Source organism: Ovis canadensis, chromosome 12, assembly GCF_042477335.2.
Source record: "Ovis canadensis isolate MfBH-ARS-UI-01 breed Bighorn chromosome 12, ARS-UI_OviCan_v2, whole genome shotgun sequence".
Lineage (NCBI taxonomy): Eukaryota > Metazoa > Chordata > Mammalia > Artiodactyla > Bovidae > Ovis > Ovis canadensis.
In genome coordinates, this window is record NC_091256.1 from 36,631,883 (window position 1) to 36,653,317 (window position 21,435).

Below are 21,435 nucleotides of genomic sequence, written 5' to 3' on the forward strand. Positions count from 1 at the left end.
TTTAGGATAGACTGGTTGGATCTCCTTGCAGTCCAAGGGACTCTCAAGAGTCTTCTCCAGCACCACAGTTCAAAAGCATCAATTCTTCGGCACTCAGCTTTCTTTATAGTCCAACTCTCACATCTATACATGACCACTGGAAAAACCACAGCCTTGACTAGTCGGATGTTTGGTGACAAAGTAATGTCTCTGCTTTTTAATATACTGTCTAGGTTGGTCATAACTTTCCTTCCAAGGAGTAAGTGTCTTTTAATTTCATGGCTGCAGTCACCATCTGCAGTGATTTTGGAGCCCAGAAAAATAAAGTCAGCCATTGTTTCCACTGTTTCCCCATCTATTTGCCATGAAGTGATGGGACCAGATGCCATGATCTTCGTTTTCTGAATGTTGAGCTTTAAGCCAACTTTTTCACTCTCTTCTTTCACTTTCATCAAGAGGCTCTTTAGTTCTTCTTCACTTTCTGCCGTAAGGGTGGTGTCATCTGCATATCTGAGGTTATTGATATTTCTCCAGGCAATCTTGATTCCAGCTTGTGCTTCCTCCAGCCCAGCGTTTCTCATGATGTACTCTGCATATAAGTTAAATAAGCAGGGTGACAGTATACAGCCTTGATGTACTCCTTTTCGTATTTGGAACCAGTCTGTTGTTCCATGTCCAGTTCTAACTGTTTGCTTTAGACAAATATTTCTCATTTCGTTATTTATTATTATTTTTTAAAAAGCACTTCTCTGCCACTAGTAGTCATTTGAATTACCTGAATGGCAATTGCCTTTCTTTATGATACGTAAAGTCAGTATGATACGGCACTCTCTAGCATCCACTCAGTCACCATGTCGGCACACACTGCACTCCATCCCCAAAGCCGTTGTGTGTGCTCAGACTCGAATCATCTCTTCTGCCACCCCTTACCTTAAATACTCACCTGTCTCCAGTTTCTCTTTCTTACGCTTCTTCCAAAGTCTACAGTTGCTGGAACAAACTTCCAAAATATGAGTCCTTTTATGTTGTCGCGTGCTTAAACTCTGTCAAGGAGGCTACTCCTTCAGGATCAATTTCGAGCTCTTCAGCAGGCGCTCAGGGCACTGCCCCCCTTGTGATCCTGGGCGGCCTCTCCAGGCGTGTTTCCGGTGACTTCTGATGCTGCCTTGGCAGCCTGCCCACGGTTCCTTCGTGCCTCTCTGAGCTTCTGCGTCATTATACATACTGCCTTTTCTGCAGTAAAAATGTCCTTTTATTTTATTTCCACTGGCAATCTTCTGCCTATTCAAATGGTGATGTGCCTTAAAATTTTTCTAGAGTAAGTTGTGACATGAGTAGGTGACTACTCAGAGCACTCATTTTTCCCTTAGAGTGTAATCCCTTCTTTTTCCTTGTAATGTCATTCCTAATTATAATGTATTTAAACCTGTTAAGGGTTAAATCTGCATGTTGATATTCTCTTTGTATTTGGTGGCCTGTTCGGTGTTCTTTTTTCTCTTCCTCCTTTGTGTCTTTTAGGTTGTTTGAATATTTTTCAGAATTCTGCTTTCCCCCTGTGTAAGCTAGGTAGTTATTGGTTGCTTTAATTGTCTTCATGTAATTCCTCTAAAGATGAGAGCATGTATCCTGGACTTACCAAATTAATAGACATCCTGACTTAGATGCTCCTGCATTTTAATTCTTTGTATATTTGAACTCCACAGGTTGTTTTTATTGTCCACTAGTGCTTTCCGGCCAGTAGTCACTTAATTTACAGGCATACCTCATTTTATTGCATTTTGCTTTATCGTGCTTTGCAGATACTACGTTTCTTAGAAATTGAAGGTTTGTGGCAACCCTGAGTCAAGCAAGTCTGTCAGTACCATTTTTTTTCAACAGCATTTGCTTACTTCATGTCTCTGTGTCATATTTTGGTAATTCTCACAGTATCTCAGATTTTTTCATTATTACTGTATTTGCTGTGGTGATCTGTGATCGGTGATCTTTAATGTTACTATTACAAAATGATCATAAAAGCTCAGATGATGGTTACATATTTTAGCAGTGAAGTGGTCAGTAATTAGGGCTTGTATGTGGTTTCAGACATGATGCTGTTGCACACTTTATCATAGGCTACTTACAGTACAGCGTAAACAGAACTTCTGTATGCACTGGGAGACTAAAACAGTTCCAAAGTCCCTTTCTTTCTTTGCTTTATTGTGGTGGTCTGGAACTGAACCTGTAGTAGCTCTGAGGTCCGCCTGTAGTTCTTCCCTCTCCCCTGCACCTTCGGTGTCTCTCATTTGGAATCACTTTGACTCTACTTGAAGAACATCCTTTAGTGACAGATGTGGCCAGTTTATCTTTGTGTGAATACACCTTTATTTTGAGTCCTTTTTTTCAGGATCTTCTGCTGGCTCTGGGATTTTTGAAGTTACTTAATTCCAGCACTTTAAAGATACCCAATTTCTTCCTGGTTTTAAAGTTTCTTCAAGGAGTCCAGTATCACTCTTATTCTCCCTGTTCAAATGTCTCACCCTTGCCTTTGTGGTCTTTAAAAGTTATTTTGGTTTTTCAGCAGTTTTATTCAGAGCTGCCTAGGTGTGGGTGTTCTTAGTTTTTATTTTTCTCCTCCTTCCTTCCCCCCCGCCCCAATCTGTTTTGCATTTATGCTGTTTGAGGTGATTGACACCTGCTGAATTTTGGGGTTTTTAATCCACGTATTAATTCTGTCTCATTCTTCTCTGAGATTCCATTTAAATCTTTTAAAATTATTTCCCCCTGTGTCTCCTACATTGTCATTTGTGTTTGCTCCATTCTGGATGTTTTTTCCTGACCTATCTTCCAGTGTGCTAGCATCTCACTTCAGTTATCAAATCTGCTACTAAAATCATTCATTGAGCTCTTAATTTCAGTTACTATGTTTTAGTTTTATATTTCTAATCCTTTGCTGAAATTCATAATCTTTACTTGCGTGAATATATAAAGCGCAGTTATTTTAAAGCCTGTGTGATAATTCCATTATGTGGATCCTCAATGAGCCATTTCTGTTGTCTTTTAGATCTTAATCACAGTGTCCTGTGGGGTGCCTGGGCGAACACTATGGAAGGAATTGGAGGCCTAAGATGATGTTCTTTTTCCTAAAGAAAGAAAACAGTTTGTTTCTAGCAGGTGGCCATTACTTTAATCCAGTCAGCAATAAAGATCATTCAGAGATGACTTAGTTCCTTCAAAGGACACTGCATTGTTTGTTTGGTACTCCAAGTACACAATTCTTTCTAGTCTCAACATAGCCCAAGGCTTTTACTGGGATGCCCCTTGTTGGAACCCCTTAGCTCTGCTTTGTTTTCTGTGCCCCCACGAATCTGTTGAACTCTGTTCAGCCTCCTTATATCTCTTCATTGTATGGGTCAAACCTAGGAGAAAAGTGACTTCAGATGGCAGGCTCACTTGTAATTCTGAGATTCCTTTTTTTATTGGATTGTGACCTCGTGTATTAGCTTGATGCCTTCAAGCACGTTCTTTATATTTTTTCCAATGTTCTATATATTTTGTCTAATGTTTTATTTGTCTGATGTTTTTAATGTTCTCACACTAAGTCATTCATTCCTGGAAGGAAAATTGTCTGTGATATTTCTTCAGGACCCAGTTTTCTCACATCTCTTCCTGTACCAGAGTTAGGGGATTGTTCTGTGGTAAAGTGCATTGTTAAACTGCATTCAACAGTGCACTCTATTAGTACAGGAGAGTACTTTACGCATATTGTATCTTTAGCGTCTTTCTAGGTAACCAGTATATTTTAGCCATTCATGACACTTGCTGACGTATTGAATGCACCGTTACAAAAGAATATATAATTCTTTTTCTCTGTGATTACTGTTTTTACTGTGTTTTTTCTGATTATGTTTCTGATTGATAGAAACTAAGTTTCAAGTTTCTTTTGAATCAGAACTATAGTCAAAGTACTAGAAAAGGAAAAAAAGAAAAATAGCATTTTAAAACCATTACCGAATGTTGCTACCATTAAAATTTCTGTTATAGTATATTAATATCTTGAACTTGAAAGTTAAAACCAGTTTCTAGTAGGTGATACTCTGATTATGGGACAGTTTAGATTCTTTTCCTATCCAGTAGACTGCCAATTCTGAGATTTTTCTCTTTCCTCTGATCACAGCTCCATTGACAGAGGCAGTAGAAGTCCCACATCTGAAGTGTGGGAGTGTTCTATGGTTAATTGCACAATCGGAAGACTTTCTAAAAGGCTTCTGAGGACTAATTATCATGGTGCCAGTCTGGATTGAGAAATAGTCCTTCCAGGATTGAAATAAGAGAAGTAATTACAGGTCTTTCCATGGTAGAAATAAGAGCCGTAATTATCCCGTGCTCTATCCTAGTAAGCTTGATTGTGTTAGGTTGATCAGCCCTGGCTCTCCATACTGAAGTAAAATGAGCTCTCTTTGTCTCAAACACAAGAAACTTGCCCATGGGGTGCAGCAATTTTTTCCATTTGTTTTTTTTTTTTTGTTAGTAGAGAATTGTGAAAAGTTAAAAAATGCAAGTGTTGCCAACAGGCAGAGTTTGATTTTTATCCCTAAGTGGCAGGTTTGAATTCCTTCCTATGACTTTATATGAATATGTTTTGGAAAGGATGGGAAGTAACCTAGAGACATTTAGACAGAATGCTGGGAAAAAAGAGAAGCACCTTCATTTGACAACTGATTTTATCTTAGGAAATTGAGTCAAGAAGAGTATGAGCGGCAAGAAAGAGAGCAGCGGCTGTCAGCTGCAGATGAAAAGGCAGTTTTGGCGGCAGAGGAAGTGAAAACTTACAAGTGAGTTCAGATTCTGAGAAGGGTGTCAGTAGCTGATGAAACTACTGTAGGCGTTTTTTTTTCAAAACAAAACTGTTTTTACACTGTGTAGAACAAAACATGAGAAAACATAAATTTTAAGTTAACAAAGGAAAAATGTTAAATTAACAGAAATTTCCTTACACCCAGTACTAGCAAGACTGAGGGAGCTTGGTTCATGCCAGCAGCTCTGAGTGGTTTTATATATTGGAGAAATTCTTTTTTGGAAGGCAGTTTGATATATGATGTATCTAAAAATCATTAAAATGATAGTAGTCATAGCTCTGGAAGATCTTCTGTGAATATAATTAAAAGAAGAAACAGCTTTCTGGAGAAAGATTTATAGCAGAATAGTTTGAGAACATATGAAGAGCAGTTAAGGAAATTATAATGTATCAATTCAGAATCTCCAGCTCTTAAATAATAAAGACGGAAATTATGTAGTATTAGTTTTGATCACAATATGCTCCTATAACCAGGGAAAATGTGTTTTTGTATGTATGGGTGGTCTGAAAGGGTACAGTTGTTAAAGGGAATATGGTGAGATTGTGTAAAATTTATTCAGTTGCGCTGTAAATAATAAAAGGAAGTTTAACCCTTAGGCGGAGGATTGAAGAAATGGAGGATGAACTACAGAAAACAGAGCGCTCATTTAAAAACCAGGTAAATCATACTGCCCTACAGGGTGGAATTCTTTGCTATCTGATACAGATTATTACAATAGCTATTATAGGGAATCCTTGAACATATTTCTTGATGGGTTGTGTTTTTCAGATTGCTACTCATGAGAAGAAAGCTCACGATAACTGGGTAAGATTTTTTTTTTCTTTTCTTTATTTTATGTGGTCTATCACAGCTTATTTTGGATTTTTTTCCTTCCAATAGCTCAAAGCTCGTGCTGCAGAAAGAGCTATAGCTGAAGAGAAAAGAGAAGCTGCCAACTTGAGACATAAGTATGTTTTTAAAACTTGTATTTTCAGTGTGTTTTAAGAGTTTTTAAAGGCTGTGCCATGATATCCAGTAAGGAATTTTCTATTTCATATTTAAGTCTATTCTTTCTTTATATTCAAGACTATTGGAACTAACCCAAAAGATGGCAATGATGCAAGAAGAACCTGTGATTGTAAAACCAATGCCAGGAAGACCCAACACACAAAACCCTCCACGGAGAGGTAGGGAGTACTCTTAAATGGCAGCAGTCTATATTTTGGTGAAAAATGTGTTTTAAGTTACTTTTTATTTCTGTAATATGTGTGTAATATTTATGATGCCCTAGAAATAATCCCAAGAACTTACTAAAGAAAAAAAGGTTAAAGTGCCAACTCTTGCTCATTGTCTGCAGGTCCCTTGAGCCAGAATGGCTCTTTTGGCCCATCTCCTGTGAGTGGTGGAGAATGTTCCCCACCGCTGACAGCAGACCCACCCGCAAGACCTCTGTCTGCTACGCTTAATCGGAGAGAGATGCCTCGAAGTGAATTTGGTGAGCCATTGCCATGTTACCTTGTGGTAAACTGTTCCAAGAGTTCTTTCCTTCTTTGAGAATTCTGTTGCTAATGTAAGCAGCAGGTGAGAATTTGGGTCTGTCCAATATAGAGAAGGATTAATTTGTCTTGGTGAGTAAATAGTCTACTTTAGATCTGCTTTAGAACAAAAAGCATGCATTTACTGTTATGATACTATTGTACTTCTTATATGTGAACATATATGTAAACAAATATAAACATTTATATATAGTAGTATTGTTGTATATAGTATTATTTATATATAGTATCATTGATTATTGTTTCTTTTCAGATTTTTGTTGTGAAGTATAAACACTTATCTTTAAATTTCTGTTGAGTTCCTCTCTTGAGTATTATAAAAGTAGCCTTAAAACTTTGTAGTTAATGCAGTGTACATCTACTTCTCATTACTTTAATATGAAATGCTATTTAAGTCTAGTTCTAATCATAAATGTGTTTATACTTGTTAAGATATAGAAGTCAGATTACATATAGACTGAAAAGTCTATAAACAGTTGCGGGTAGCTTGCAGTACCTGACTGGTGCTGGTGCTGTTAATGTGCAGGTCTTTCAGTCCAACATAGTTCTTGTTTTAATTCTGTAGGTTTGTGCATAAACTGTAAGTGATTTCTCCTCATACGTATTGGGAGACCGTTTTAAATTTTGCTTTAGGTAGAATTGAACCCTGACCTGACCACAATTGGTTTATTCTGAAAAATTCATGCAAGGGCTCTGTTACCTCTCTCTCAAGGATCAGTGGATGGGCCTCTCCCTCGATCTCGATGGGCCTCTGAGGCATCTGGGAAACCCTCTGCCTCTGGTAAGGGACTTGAGTGTGTTCACAGAGTCTCAGATTGTGGAGGAAGTGGGCAGAGGCCTTTGTAGTCCTTCAGAACGTGTATACATGTCTGAACAAGCCTAAGTCTGCTCTCTGGCTTCCCACAGATCCAGAATCCGGTGCTGTTCCCACGGTGAACAGCAGCTCCAGAAGCTCTTCACCCTCTAAGGTGATGGATGAGGGCAAGGTAAAATCTGCGGTCATTTTGAATTGTTATTAGGTATTTCCGGACACATTTAACTTTTTTTACAACATCCTCTCTTTGCTTTATCCATCTTCCTTTTATGTGTTCTATCTGTACCATCTCATTTATTTTTTGAAAAAGCAAACTGTTCCCCAAGAGCCTGAAGGCCCTTCAGTTCCCAGCATTCCTTCTTTGGCTGAGCATCCAGTATCAGTAAGTACTTAGAGGTTGAGAGCAACACTGCATTTTCTACTTGGTGTATTTCTAGAAAAGTTCTAAGGAGCATGACACTAATCTGCTTTGCTTAAAATTGCATACTGACCTTATGACCTGGAAGTGTTTCTGGGTCGCTGAAGTCTAGTTGGTTGGTTTTTACTCCTTTTTCCTGTTTTGGTTAAGTGATTAATCTCTTTAGAGCATCTATTGTAAATAACCTTAAAAAAATGTGAAAAAGTCATCACTCCAACGCTATATGGTGTGTGCTTCAATGATGAGAGCTCTAAGGCAAATTAGTTTATCATATATTACATAAACTCATCATATTTGGAAGTATGCTATTTAAGAATATCTCCAGTGGTATACTAGGCAAGCCCTGTGCCCTATTGTGACTAATCTGAAATTAGACTGGTAACAGAGGTTGATTGCTGTAAGTGAAATATGAATAGCGGAAATCTTTAATTATGCCATTTCCCAGCAGCAGCCTTAAATTATGTTCACATAAGGGTCTTCTCTTGAAACTTGCATAGCTAAGATAGCTAGAGCGTCCTATGATTATACCTCAGAGTGCTTTACTGTGTTGAAATCAGGATACATATTTTCATTATTGAGAATTTCCAACCCAGTTTCCCATAGGGAAGTACAGGTTAGTACTTTGTAGTACAAAGGATGATGTTGCTGGGGAATGAGGGTGGCTGTTAGAGCTGTGCCTGCTGAACTCACATATATATAGCACTGGCTCTGTGTGGAACTCCTTCGACCTCTAGGGCAGGACTCCAGGAGGACACATCGCTTGAGAGCTCTTTTTATCCCAGGGCAACCTGGAGAAGACCCAAGACCCCTTTGGAGTGGCAGACTTCAAAGAGAGTGGAGCCTCCTTTGACAGAAGGGAGGCAGAGGACGAGTGCAGGCTTGGAATCAGACCCCCTGTAGTGAATTCTAACTCAGCTTCTTTATGTGCTGTGTGACCTTCAGCAAATTATCTGTGCTTCTTTTCCCTCATGTTTAAAACAAGATGAGAAAACATATGAAAGGAAATGTAAGGTACTCTGAATAGTAGCTTTTATTACGTGTATGTGAAAATGGATCTTTTCATTCCTTATTGTTCTTTCCATTCTTAATATGGAAAAAGGAGCTCTTGTGGTGATGGGAGGAAGGGGCTGCCCTAGACACAGGTTACAGTGTGTGTGGTATGGTGGTTTTTTCAGTTGGGAATTGCCTCTGTTAATATCCTTTGACAGTCCTCTTGCTTTCTGTTTGCACATACAAGCAATAATATGATTACGGTGAAAGTGTTCCTTCCTCTGACATTCTCTTAACCCGCTGAAGTTCTCGGGGAGGGACAGGAGGGGTGGAGTTCTGTTGCACTAGTTGGCTAACATCTGCTTCAGTGGGTTTTAGCTCTTATGGTGTCGGTGCTTTTATCTGTTATATCCAGGTATTTCACAACTTTCATTACTTCTGCTTTGCAGGTTAGTATGGCTGCAAAAGGGCCCCCTCCCTTTCCAGGGACACCCCTCATGAGCTCCCCCGTGGGAGGCCCTCTACTGCCACCCATCCGATATGGACCACCTCCTCAACTCTGTGGGCCTTTCGGACCTCGGCCACTTCTTCCACCCTTTGGTATGATGACTGAATGGTAGTAATGGACTTGTAAAGTGTATTCATCTTTTCATTCTAATCCTTAGTAAAATATTAACAGTTGTTGTCTTAGGGCTGTGCAGTGAAAGGGTAGAGCTGGCTGACCCATCTGAACCTTTCCACCAGTTTGCTAGGACGCGAGGGGCACCGCATGATCTCCCTGCACTGAGATGCACAGGGGGGATCTCCTGCAGACAGGGAAAAGGGACTGTTCACGGAAAGTCAGAAATACTCCTCCTGCCTGTGTTGCTTGGACATCTCTGGCTTTATACTAGGCTCTGTAGTGGATAGAATTAACTGTCCTAACTCCACGAGCTTAAGGGATCCTGTAGGACGTACATTTTACAGCATAAAACTCATAATCACCATAATAGAAGCATAAGCAATGGGTCACAGAGTATAAAAGGAAAGATGAAACCATCACCACCCACCTTGGGAATAAATAGGAAGGACATGTTGAAGGTAGAATGTAACAGCTAATAGGTCGAAAGCTGCTGAATTCAATTAGGTGGAGTTGGCAGGCCTTTCCCAGCCAGGCACACACCTTGATTTTGATGGCATGTGTAGGTCCATGCTGAGCTCCTGTGTGCATTTTTAATTGATACACTAACTATGGGATTTCCCTTATCAAAATTTACTTACAGTGAAACCCTTATTTCATAATCTATCATCTTGGTGTGATGCATAGTATTTCTGAGTACAAATCAAGCTCTCTTATGAGATACAGAGGAGAATTGTATAGTTGAAAAAAACCACAAGCTAGGTAGAGCGATGTTGAAATCCAGCCTCTGTTACTTTCTGACTGGCTGGCCATAGGCATGTAACTTAAAACTTGCTGAATCTGTTTGCCTCATCTATAAAGTTGGGAGCCACCACCTGACTTCCAGGGGTATGAGAAACTGAATAACATACCGGGAACTGTCTAAATTTAGGTGTGTTCATATGTAGTTACATGACGTAATTTTAATTTTTTCAGGTCCTGGTTTGCGTCCACCGCTAGGCTTAAGAGAATATGCACCAGGTGTTCCACCGGGAAAACGGGACCTGCCTCTCGACCCTCGAGAATTTTTACCACCAGGACATGCACCTTTTAGACCTTTAGGCTCTCTTGGCCCAAGAGAGTACTTTTTTCCTGGTACCCGATTACCACCCCCCAGTCATGGGCCCCAGGATTATCCACCTTCCTCTGCTGCAAGAGACTTACCACCCTCCAGCTCCAGAGATGAGCCCCCGCCTGCCTCTCAGGGCACTAGCCAGGACTGCTCACCGGCTTTAAAACAGAGCCCATAACTGACCTTGGACATTCAGTCTGAGAGAGAGTGGACCGTGCACTATTCGTTACAGTTAAGGTTTTCATTGGCTTCAAAATCCAAAAGCTGATTTTAAAAGGTTTATTTTTAAATCTAAGCTGCCCTGGCAGTGTGCGTTTTTGAGCCAAACAATTAAAAAAATATCATTTTCCCCCTAAAATAAAAAAACACCTTGTAAACTGGAGCCTCCTTACAACTTTGAAATGTGCAATAAAAAAATACCTGTGTTTTAGTTCATGTAGCGTATGTTACTGCTAAATGATTTAGAATGTTGTGAAAAAGTATGAACATTTCCTGTGGAAATGCTATAAGAACATGTATTTCCATTTATTATCCTGTTTTTAGTGTACACCAGTTGAATATAGAGCAATGGTATTTATAAGCTTGATTTTTAAAAAAATACCTGGTCGCAAAGGCTGTTACGCTAAAAATGTTTACTTAAAGATCCCTAAAATTTTATCTCCCCTCTTGCTTAAGTTCTTTGTAGTAATAGTTCATAAAAATTTGGTTATTAATATTTCCCACGTGTCTGTGGATTCATTGGATTGTTTTCTCCTGAGATTTATACCACTTTGGAAGCACGTAAACTCAGGCTCCCAAAACTGAAGCTGGTGACTTGGCAGCATCCTCCCCTGGCCTGCTGCTCAGGCGTTCAGCCGCAGTCACCAGGAAGCGTCACAGCTGAGGCCTGCCTCCCACTTCAGAGACGCCACCAGGCCTATCTGGACAGCAGGCGCCTTTTCTCGTGACTCTGATTGGTTTTGACTTAAAGAGTGGTTTTCTGAGTATGAGTTTACATGTAATGAGTTGCTTAACCTGATGTTCTGTTGCTTTTACTGTCGTGTTAAGGGTGCGTAACAGAAAAATGAAAATGATGCGTTGTGACCATAAAGTAAGATTTCTTTTAAAAGATCTGAGTCTATTATTTCTCCTATCTCTTGCCACTGGCTTTCAAGGAATATGACAAGAAAAGACCAGAGCATGTGAAATACTATGAGAAAGAATGATTTAGGGTCTTAAGCCTTGTAACAGGCCCTAGGTCAGCAACCATGGGCTGAACCCAGTTCTTTTCATTGACTGATACTGCTACAAAGTTAATATTTGAATCCTGGCACTTATATTTAAAGGCAAATAAATCTGAGAATCGAGGAATGCACCATAATTACTATACTCATTACTATACAGTGTCTTTTAAACAATATTTCTAAGTCCTAACATCGTGACACTTCAAACTCTAGTAACTAAGCACATTTTAAGAATAAGATTTCATTAAATCAGAATTACAAAAGGTTTACATTCTTGTTCACAGCTAGATCATACTCTCCCATTCTCTCGAGTTCTATAATGTGATGAACCTAATGATATCTAGACCATGACTTGTCACCATTAAGAGTAATCCACTAAGAATACCTTAAAAGTAAATTCTTCACTGTGAAACAAAAACGTTTTCTTAATACTAAAGTAAAAGGCCTTTGAAGGAAGACGTCTTCCAAAATTCATAATGAATATATAAGAAGTTTTTCAGGAAAAGGAAATTCCATCTCTACATCCTATTTAATATCAAAAATAGAAATTTTAGGAGGAAAACTCCAGTTATTTTTAATCACGTAAAATAGATTAAGTCACAAATACAGCTTTTGAGTATATTGATCTCTTCAGGACATGAAATAATGGTGAATAATAACCTCAGAATTTAATATTTTAATATAGATTATACCAGTTAGGAAGATAATAAAGTAGCAAAGGTACATTAAATCTATTTTAAAAATCAAATCTGGAGTCTTTTTTTTTCTTTACCTCTAAAGCCTTTTCTGGTGTTCATTTTAATATGAAAAATCCGTAAATTGGAGAGAAACTCTAAGTGTGGCTTGAGTGGCCCCAAACCTGCCAATGCTGCTGCCTCCCAGAACCCTCTGTTTGTACCACTTCTTCAGCACGGTCAGGCAAGCTGCCAAATTGAGAGGCTGTGGGGGGCATCATTCCTCAGCGACACCAGGCTTGGCCAATCTAATTCAGAACTCACCTGCAGCTAACTGTTTTCTTGACTTAGTTGCTAAAATCATCTTTTATGGAGCAGCAATATTTCAGCCCGAAAGTCTGCTCTAGTACTGGTTATTGTTCACTAAGCTGATATTTTTCATTGAAAAGAATTTGTGGGATGTGGATATTCTGTGTCTACTGTGTCAATTCATTTTGTTATTCAGATCTGAATTACAAAGCTAAGCTAATCACTCTGTTCCATTTAAGCTTTTTGTTAATACTGGTAAGAGGCACTTGTAGTTCATCTAAACCATACTATTGTGATCACCTTGATATCCATGTCTTATGGTCTACGAGAAAAGAGAACAATGTGTCAGTTTTGCTACACTTTAATGGTAGATTTTTTTAAGGGATTATTTTTAGGTCTTGTCAGCAACATCAAACAAAAGGTACTGAGTACTCCACAGGGTACAGAGTGCTGCCAAGCACCTCAGAAAATGTACACGACACAGAGAAAATGTGGTTCTTGCCCCTTGAGGAGCTTACACGCTGGGTAGGGGTGGGGGTGGACTGACAACTCACAGTCTATATAAGAGCTGCATGAACAACAAAGTAATTTATTAAGGCAAATTCGTCATCCCCTCAAGATAATTGTGGGTGGGATGATTTTGGAATTAATCTAATGAAGATGAGAAGCAAGACAATTTTGTTGAGAATTCTTCCATCTATCATAGTAAAGAGAACTGACTCAACAGATGACTGAAAGTGGAGACGAGGTCTCCTGAAGTGTAACAGCTGGAACTGAATTACGGTTACTTATTTTAAAAAGCAAACATACTGGATGGTATGACTAGGCTTGTTACACTAGTTAAAAAATAGGCCAAGTACTGGCACTGCATTTTGCTCATTCTAGTGTTGGTCATTTAAAATAGTGAATATTAAATATGTGGGCTCCACATCTAACCCACAGAACACCCACCCCAAATCTTCATGTTCTGTGTATCAAATATCCACCGTGTATGTACTATGAAAGTTTTACTTAGGCCCCATTATTAAGTCAAAAGAATGTAAATAGTCAAATTATAATAAGCTAATGACCTGCATATTTCCATATGGATGAATGTCAATATATCTAAATAGGAAATAAATGGCAATCCTATCTACCTATATAAAAAAAAAATAGAATATCTCCAGATTTGCATACTCATCACTATAGAAGAGGTATGCAGGTTTTAAGGTTTCACAATCAGTTGTCAGAAAAACAGCAGTTATTCCTGCAGTATATCATTATCATCTGACTCAAATTATTTTTAGATTACACGATTTAGAAGACATAAACCCACCAAGAATTTGTAATTATTCTGAGATGGTTTCATTAACCCTAGAATCACTATCAGAAAGAATAACAATGTGATGTAGGAAAAAAGCTAATCAACGTGACTAAAAATATGCTCACTTTCAGAAGAATAATCTGGTCATCTGGAAAAATTCCAGCTACAACCTGCGAACACTCCCATGTGGGAGACTGGCCAAGGCACACGATTTCTGGGCAGGAAAACCATAAGATCAGGGTGAATGGAGGCTGTCTCTTGAGGAGCAGCCTATAAGCTTCCAGACTGACCTTGGGCAGCATAACTGGCCCCATTTCCTCTAGCAGCCTCATGCTCTTCTCCCGACATCAACCTGAAGTCTGACATTAACTTGGAAAGCTAAAGAGCATACTGGAGCAGAAGTGGACAGGTGTGTAAACTCTAGCACGTTCTTATTGCTGTTTTACGTTAGAAGATGAGCACATCCCACCCACCACAGTGTTGTTCCAGGAAGTTGGGCAGGAGTAGTGGTAAGTTAGAAAAGAGACTATTAATTGCACAATTAATAGGAAAGTGAAAACGTTTCAAGATCTACAATAAGCCTGTATCCAGAGAGTCTGTTATGTCAGTGATGCTGGACTTTGAATTCTGTGCTACAGCTTGTAATGGACTCACTCTGGCCTGCCGGCCTGGGTCCAGGTTGCTTCCTGCCTGTTGATGGGTATGTATGCTACACAGAGCAGTGATGGATTCTATGGAGTGGTGAGATTCACAGAAGTTCCAGGATACTCATGTCAGGATCATTCCTTGTGCAAAGTTTGATGCAGATGAAGATAAAGTGGTTTCTTGGTCAATAACTGCAATTTCTTTCTTTTAAAGTCAGTGGGTTTCTTGTATCTGTAACCACAACAGAAAAACCGTTGATAAGCGATTGATTCCAGGGTCACATACTAAGACGAGATACTAGCCACCATTCATTAGTACTCATTCTGTATGTGCATCACTTACAGTTCTATTACAATTGGCCCAGGTTTAATTTCATCCATCTCCATGAAAGCAAAACACTTGGTGCTGGTAAACCTTTTTTTAGGCTTGTAGTGTTTGAATTCAAAAAAAATAGCTGCACCTAAGGAATTAAAGCAAAACACATTAGCCACAGACAGCCCATTCTAGTGTCTCAATAAATTTTCTCTGCTCACCAGAGGCCAGTGAACAAGCAACAACTGTAATAAAGGGTCACAGCAAAGTAACCTTTGTCAAACTGATGCCTCTCTGATGATACGGCTGACTGTGTCACCCCCAAACTCTTCTGTACCTAAAGGAAGGGCATGTGTCTGTACGATCCAACTATACAAAGTAGAGCAAAACTTGAGCCAGACTGACTCAAGAATGTAAATAAGTTTATCCACAGATAGAATTAGAAAATATTAAGAATAGAAAACACTAAATACTACAAAAAAGAACACAGAAGATACTTGTTCAGTATGAACATTACTCATAGAAACTCATTAAGTAGAAAAGGCACATTAAAAGAGCTCATCAAAAAAATCCAAACAGTTTCTCCCCACCCAAATTAAAAACAAAAAATTCACTATCTGGGGTGTTTTTAAGTTTGAACAACACAAATCATGTGCTGGTTCCGTTTTTAAATGTTAACTACTTCCTAATACACTTTTCAGTGTCCAAAGCCCTGCTTTGTTTTTCCTGGAGTAACAAGTCCTTCTGTAAACGCAGCACTTTGCAAGGTGCTTAGAAAGCAGACCTATTCCCACCCCTCTCCCTAAAAAACACACACACACAATGAGCAAGTGGTGATGAAACAGTTTTTCTCTCCCCAAAGTCCTACAGATAAGCTCTTTCCACCTCCCTACAGAGAAACGCTGCTGCTGCTGCTGCTGCTGCTGCTAAGCCACTTTAGTCGTGTCCGACTCTGTGCGACCCCACAGACGGCAGCCCACCAGGCTCCCCCATCCCTGGGATTCTCCAGGCAAGAACACTGGAGTGGGCTGCCATTTCCTTCTCCAATGCATGAAAATGAAAGTGAAGTCGCTCAGTCGCGTCCTACTCTTTGTGATCCCATGGACGGTAGCCTACCAGGCTCCTCCATCCATGGGATTTTCCAGGCAAGAGTACTGGAGTAGGGTGCCATTGCCTTCTTCTACAGAAAAACGCTGAAAACAGAATAATAAGTTGCCTCATCCACATAGCCAAAAACAATTAATCTCTAACGAAGACAAGGAAAGAGACAGAAGGATGCCGGGCTCTCATTCTTAACCGACTCCTTACTAACAAGGCCTTAACCAGGGTGGTGCTGGGTCTTGCTTTGCTTTTATAGACAACCAACATACATCTAACACTTTTATGGATGACAAAACTACCAGCTGACTACAAGTTTCACAATGTTCAGAAATGTGTGTGCAGTTCTGGTGCCTGGGTCCAAATGAAGCATTCTGCATGTCAAGGAAGGAAAGAAAAACCTAACGCTTAGGAGGCAAAGGGATGTGATCGAGGGGGAGATGGGCTTGCTTATTTATTTGCTGTACCACGTGGCTCATGGGATCTTAGTTCCCTGACAAGGGACTGAAATCCAGGCCCCAGCAGTAGAAAGTGCCAAGTCCTAACACCTGGATCACCAGGGAACTCCCAAGGAGGGCATATTTAGCGTCTACTACCAACACACAAGGATTACAGCTGTTAGGTTACCAGTGACCCTCTGTCCCCAGGTGCATGACCCTGCCATGTCCACAAAACAGTAGCTTCTCTTCTCCCTTCCACGGCAATAATAGAGGCATTTTATCATTAAAAATCCTCAGATTTCTAAGATAGCAGATCATACTTCTTCTTCAGCTATGGACCTATCTCCTTGTCCCTGTGATTGTGTCTGAGGTCTGAATAAATGCAAAAGTAAAGTCACATTTGGAAACATTAAAGCCCAAATATGATACCATCATTAAAAGAATTCATTATTCATCTGCGTCATCTCTAGATAATATATTTCCTGCATTTCTGGTATGCACAGCTCTACACTTCATGGCATTTATAAGTAAGAGCAAGATGTAAAACGAGAATAGCCTATAGGAAGAATAACTGAAATGCTTGTCAGCATGAAGTATGCTCACCAGCATTAGTTTCAGTTAAAACGACGGCACTGTACACAACAGATTCAAAGTCGGAGAAGAGGAAGAGTCAAATTCTGAATACAGTTCTACTTTTAGCATCACAAACCTTTGGTTAACTTTTCAACATGCTTCTGGAGCTCAATGTCCACGTTAAAATGAACATACGTATCTTCTTTTCTTGAAGCCACAGGAGTATCTTGCACAGGAGTTAAATCTATACCATTCAGATCTAGAGAGGAAACAAAGTTTCTGCTCAGAGCCCTCAAACACACAGACTTAAAAACTGCAAAGGAACCACAATGGGCTGTTTCCTGAAGAGGCGAGAGCTGAGAGGAGATTCTCAGGCTGACAGAAACCCGTGTCTGGGGTGAGCAGGTACCTGAAGGTGACTGGTTTCTGAGGTCATGTGGAGGGTGCAAAGCAGAGAGGGTGGGAGACCCCATGGGTGGGGAAGGAAGCCTCCTTACAGATCATGGAATTGGATCCTTCTGGCTAAGAGATATCTTCTGGGGGAGTAGGCCAGTGTATTTTTGTGATTTACATTTGGGGATGTACTACACCACAATGGTACCCCTACCCTGGCTTCCCAACCTTGCCCAGGTGCGTGGCATGGAAAGGCCTGTAAACTGAACATCAGCAGCATTACCCTGCTGTATTCATGACAGAGGACCGAACAGTGGACACGATAGCTGCCAAGGAAACCTTGCCAGGAATGAACACTCCTTATGTCTATTACTTATATCCTGATGCTATGTGCTACAACATAAGCTGATTTCCAATAACCAGACAGCACACGATGTAGGGTAGATGGCTGTAATTTCTAGAGCCAGTTTAATGAAATCCAACACAGACTCATTTAATGATCACTCAACTGTTTATGTATTATTCAACAGACCCATCTTAGGGACCTTCAAACAAGAGAGTATGTTTGATTACTTCAGTTCCTGAAGATATTTACATAAAACACGTTTCAGTTCAACCATATGCAAAGGTAATATAGTATCTACATTTCATTACTTTTTAAAAAAAATTTTACAAGTGTTCATTCCTGAGAGAGATGCAGTTTTATGAATGGCCTATCAAATAACCTAGTGTAGAAATACTCTGCAGTAGACGGGTAGATTTGAGAGCTCACAGAACCAGAGGCTAAAGCATCACAGCATCAGTGCTGAGGATCATGGTGTTTTCATGTCAAAATTCTTCTTTGTTGCCAAAATCCTTTTTTCGCTTACTTGGTACTAAAGAACCCATGGGTCTCAATGTTTCTATGATTGGTAAGCATTCCCTCTAGTTAATTTTAGTCCACATCTGTTTATCTTAAACTGTAGGTTTATTAACTGTAGATTGGATTAACTGAGCAGTTATTTCTGAATAACAGTATGACAGTTTCATTCCCAGTCACCCAATAATTATTTTTAAAAGACTGTTGAGTGCCTTACAAGTAAAGTGCTATATAAAAAGCTTAGCAATGACAAAAGAATTCAACCATTGCAGTTTCCCTCTTAACCCACCAATCAAAAAAGTAGTTTTCAAGGAGTAAACAGTTTGCCACCTTGAACAGTACAAAAAAACAAATCCTAGGAGTAATCATGCTTAATAATGACAGTGACATAGTTAAGAATTAAAAAGTATATCACTTGTCTAATGTCCTGCAGGATATATTCAGGGAGTAGAGTTTATGTATATGTCCTGTTTCCCTATCTCCACTCATGATTCACTGAAGGCCGATTCTCATCCACCTCTGCAGAGCTCTCCTGTGTACAAACCTCTGTTGGACAGGAATGAGAGGGCCTGAAGCAGAGGCACAGGAAAAGAGAGAGCACTGGGCTTTGCAAAGAAAACCACACATCCTTGGAAAGTGGGGGACCTTTCTTTAACCTGTTTCCTGAAGGATGTATCTACTATAAAAGACAGTGTGTCTGTGTAGTCAGCACCCCTGATGGAATCTGGACGAATAAAAAGACACACACCGAGAAAAAACCAAAAGCAACTGTGAGTATAAGTTATGAATAGGAAAATATTTTCTGTAAATCTCTGAGAAACGTTTGGAAAAGGAATGATGACCACATCTTCCCAGGATTTTGCCTCACTATTAAATGAACCTAAATGAACTGTCACAGACAAAACCCCCTCATGAACCCCCCAAAAGTCCCAAATGAGAAGCAACACTTTAAAATTCACCAGAGAGAAGACAGGTATACGCAGTTACTGACCTTTTACACTAACTGTGATATAGGGATCAATGCACTGCCCAGCATCTTTCAGGCCAATTTTCTCAATCCTGATAGTGAGTAACGTCATTCCTGGTTCTGATGGCAACCTTGGTAATAAAGTACCTGGCAACAGAGAAACGGCAATAAAAATGAGTTCCACCAATAATTCCAGGGTAAACATTTTTAACAACATAGAGAAAATATTGCTTTGCTCTTAACTGGCTTAGTAACTAGGCAGGCATTATTCTGGTTACCAAAACTCCCAAATACTTGATGTTATTCTTTTCAGACAAATTCTTAATTATACATAAAATATATCTATACTTCCATACTCCATATTTAACATGAGGGCATAAATTACTAACTCAAGTTTGTTAAAAATTCCACTCCAGGAAGCTGAATTACAAATTACCATGTAATTAATAATGTATGTAATATATTCATACAGTATTTACACTTCACATTTATTCCTATGTATATATCCTGTATTTCAATGTGAAGTGGTAGAACAAAGACAGAAAAAGCTTTTTAAACATTTGTTACCTTTTCCTAAAGCTTGAAAAATATCAGAATCAATCAACAAGTCATTTACTATTAATGGAGGAAATAACTTATAACTTAATATTTATACATTTAATTGAATAACTTGACAGTCTCATTTCCCACTGCTTTCTTCATCCTTCATATTCTTTATGATCTATTCTGTCAGAAATCAGTCCTGCTGAGAATGTTACATAAAACCACAAGAGCAACTGTATGTTTGAAATCTTTTCTATAAATTGATTCAAGTTTTTAACACTAGAAAACCACCCAAAATCACAAAAGAGCATTCCCCCCAGAGAAAATATGAAGAAAGAAATCACCTGTACAGTTTGTTCATTTATTTCAAATAACTGACAGGCAACAAATGCAAACAAAAGTTGATTTTAATATGTATACAGTACCCAAAATTATACAACCTAACAACCTAGATAGTATATTCAAAAGCAGAGACATTACTTTGCCGACTAAGATCCGTTTAGTCAAGGCTATGGCTTTTCCTGTGGTCATGTATGGATGTGAGAGTTGGACTGTGAAGAAGGCTGAGCACTGAAGAATTGATGCTTTTGAACTGTGGTGTTGGAGAAGACTCTTGAGAGTCCCTTGGACTGCAAGGAGATCCAACCAGTCCATTCTGAAGGAGATCAACCCTGGGATTTCTTTGGGAGGAATGACGCTAAAGCTGAAGCTCCAGTACTTTGGCCACCTCATGCGAAGAGTTGACTCATTGGAAAAGACTCTGATGCTGGGAGGGATTGGGGGCAGGAGGAGAAGGGGACGACAGAGGATGAGACGGCTGGATGGCATAACGGACTCGACGGACGCAAGTCTGAGTGAACTCTGGGAGTTGGTGATGGACAGGGAGGCCTGGCGTGCTGCAATTCATGGGGTGGCGAAGAGTCAGACACAACTGAGCGACTGAACTGAACTGAACTGAACATTTATAAAGGACATTAGCTGACATTCTTCACATTTCTATCCAACGATGTGTTGTCCTGCTTTTACTTTTTTAAAGATTAAACCATCATTCCTTTATTTATTTTTGGCTGTGCTGGGTCTTCTTTGCTGCATGCTGGCTTTCTCTAGTTGTGGCCTTCTCACTGCAGTGGCTTCTCTTGTTGCAGAGCACAGGCTCCAGGGTGTGTGGGCTGTGGAAGTTGTGGTGCATGGGCTTAGATGCTCCATGGCATGGGGGATCGTCCCAGACCAGGGATCTGACACGTGTCCTCTGCACTGCCAGGCGGACTCTTAACCACTGGACCACCTGGGAAGGCCTATCCTACCGTTAATGATTAAGTATTTGAAGTACATGAATCAATCAACTTACCACATTCAGACTACATTTAGTGACTGCAAACATGCTTGAGGGAATTTTAGAGGGCAACGAAAATGTTCTCAAATTGGATCAAACAGATAGATGCACAATATTATTATAGATTTATCAAGTCACTGAACTATACACTTACAATGAGGGAATTTTATGACATGAAAATTACTATAGAAATCCAAGAGTCTTACCTGGTGATACTTGGTTAAAGAAAATTTTGGCTAATGAAAAGGCAGAAAGATAAAAGCAAAAAACAAAAATAGGACATTCACACCAGTATTTAATACCATTTCATAAGTAACATTAACTTTCTTATGTGGAATATTTTGCCATATTTCAACATACTTTAAATATTCACAGGCTTTCTTTTTTTTTCCCCCCCACAGGCTTTCTTACACTAAAGATAAAAGGTCTTTATTGCACCCACTTAACCATTCTTTAAAAAAT

The 21,435-nt window shown here is 39.5% G+C and overlaps 2 protein-coding genes across 8 annotated transcripts in view; one reads left to right on the plus strand and one right to left on the minus strand.

The window, feature by feature from the left end:
• MIA3 (MIA SH3 domain ER export factor 3) overlaps positions 1-11,409 on the plus strand; it is a 56,042-nt gene extending 44,633 nt beyond the window's left edge. For 2 of the 6 annotated variants that reach the window (XM_069545391.1, XM_069545395.1), the window contains 11 exons: positions 4,689-4,790; positions 5,411-5,471; positions 5,583-5,618; positions 5,694-5,761; positions 5,880-5,980; positions 6,151-6,288; positions 7,062-7,130; positions 7,256-7,335; positions 7,474-7,545; positions 9,021-9,171; positions 10,166-11,409. In XM_069545391.1, the coding sequence (XP_069401492.1) occupies positions 4,689-4,790; positions 5,411-5,471; positions 5,583-5,618; positions 5,694-5,761; positions 5,880-5,980; positions 6,151-6,288; positions 7,062-7,130; positions 7,256-7,335; positions 7,474-7,545; positions 9,021-9,171; positions 10,166-10,479 (1,192 nt within the window). In that variant the 3' untranslated portion in view covers positions 10,480-11,409. The remainder of the gene's footprint in view (positions 1-4,688; positions 4,791-5,410; positions 5,472-5,582; positions 5,619-5,693; positions 5,762-5,879; positions 5,981-6,150; positions 6,289-7,061; positions 7,131-7,255; positions 7,336-7,473; positions 7,546-9,020; positions 9,172-10,165) is intronic. The other 4 variants (XM_069545392.1, XM_069545396.1, XM_069545393.1 and 1 more) reach the window with 3 other exon arrangements.
• Positions 11,410-12,852: 1,443 nt separating this feature from the next.
• Positions 12,853-21,435, minus strand: part of AIDA (axin interactor, dorsalization associated) — a 49,098-nt gene continuing 40,515 nt past the window's right edge. The window contains exons 7-11 of one of the 2 annotated variants that reach the window (XM_069545413.1): positions 21,180-21,209; positions 19,122-19,244; positions 17,015-17,137; positions 14,798-14,915; positions 12,853-14,686 (exon numbers count right to left, since the gene is read on the minus strand). In XM_069545413.1, the coding sequence (XP_069401514.1) occupies positions 14,590-14,686; positions 14,798-14,915; positions 17,015-17,137; positions 19,122-19,244; positions 21,180-21,209 (491 nt within the window). In that variant the 3' untranslated portion in view covers positions 12,853-14,589. The remainder of the gene's footprint in view (positions 14,687-14,797; positions 14,916-17,014; positions 17,138-19,121; positions 19,245-21,179; positions 21,210-21,435) is intronic. The other variant, XM_069545414.1, reaches the window with a different exon arrangement.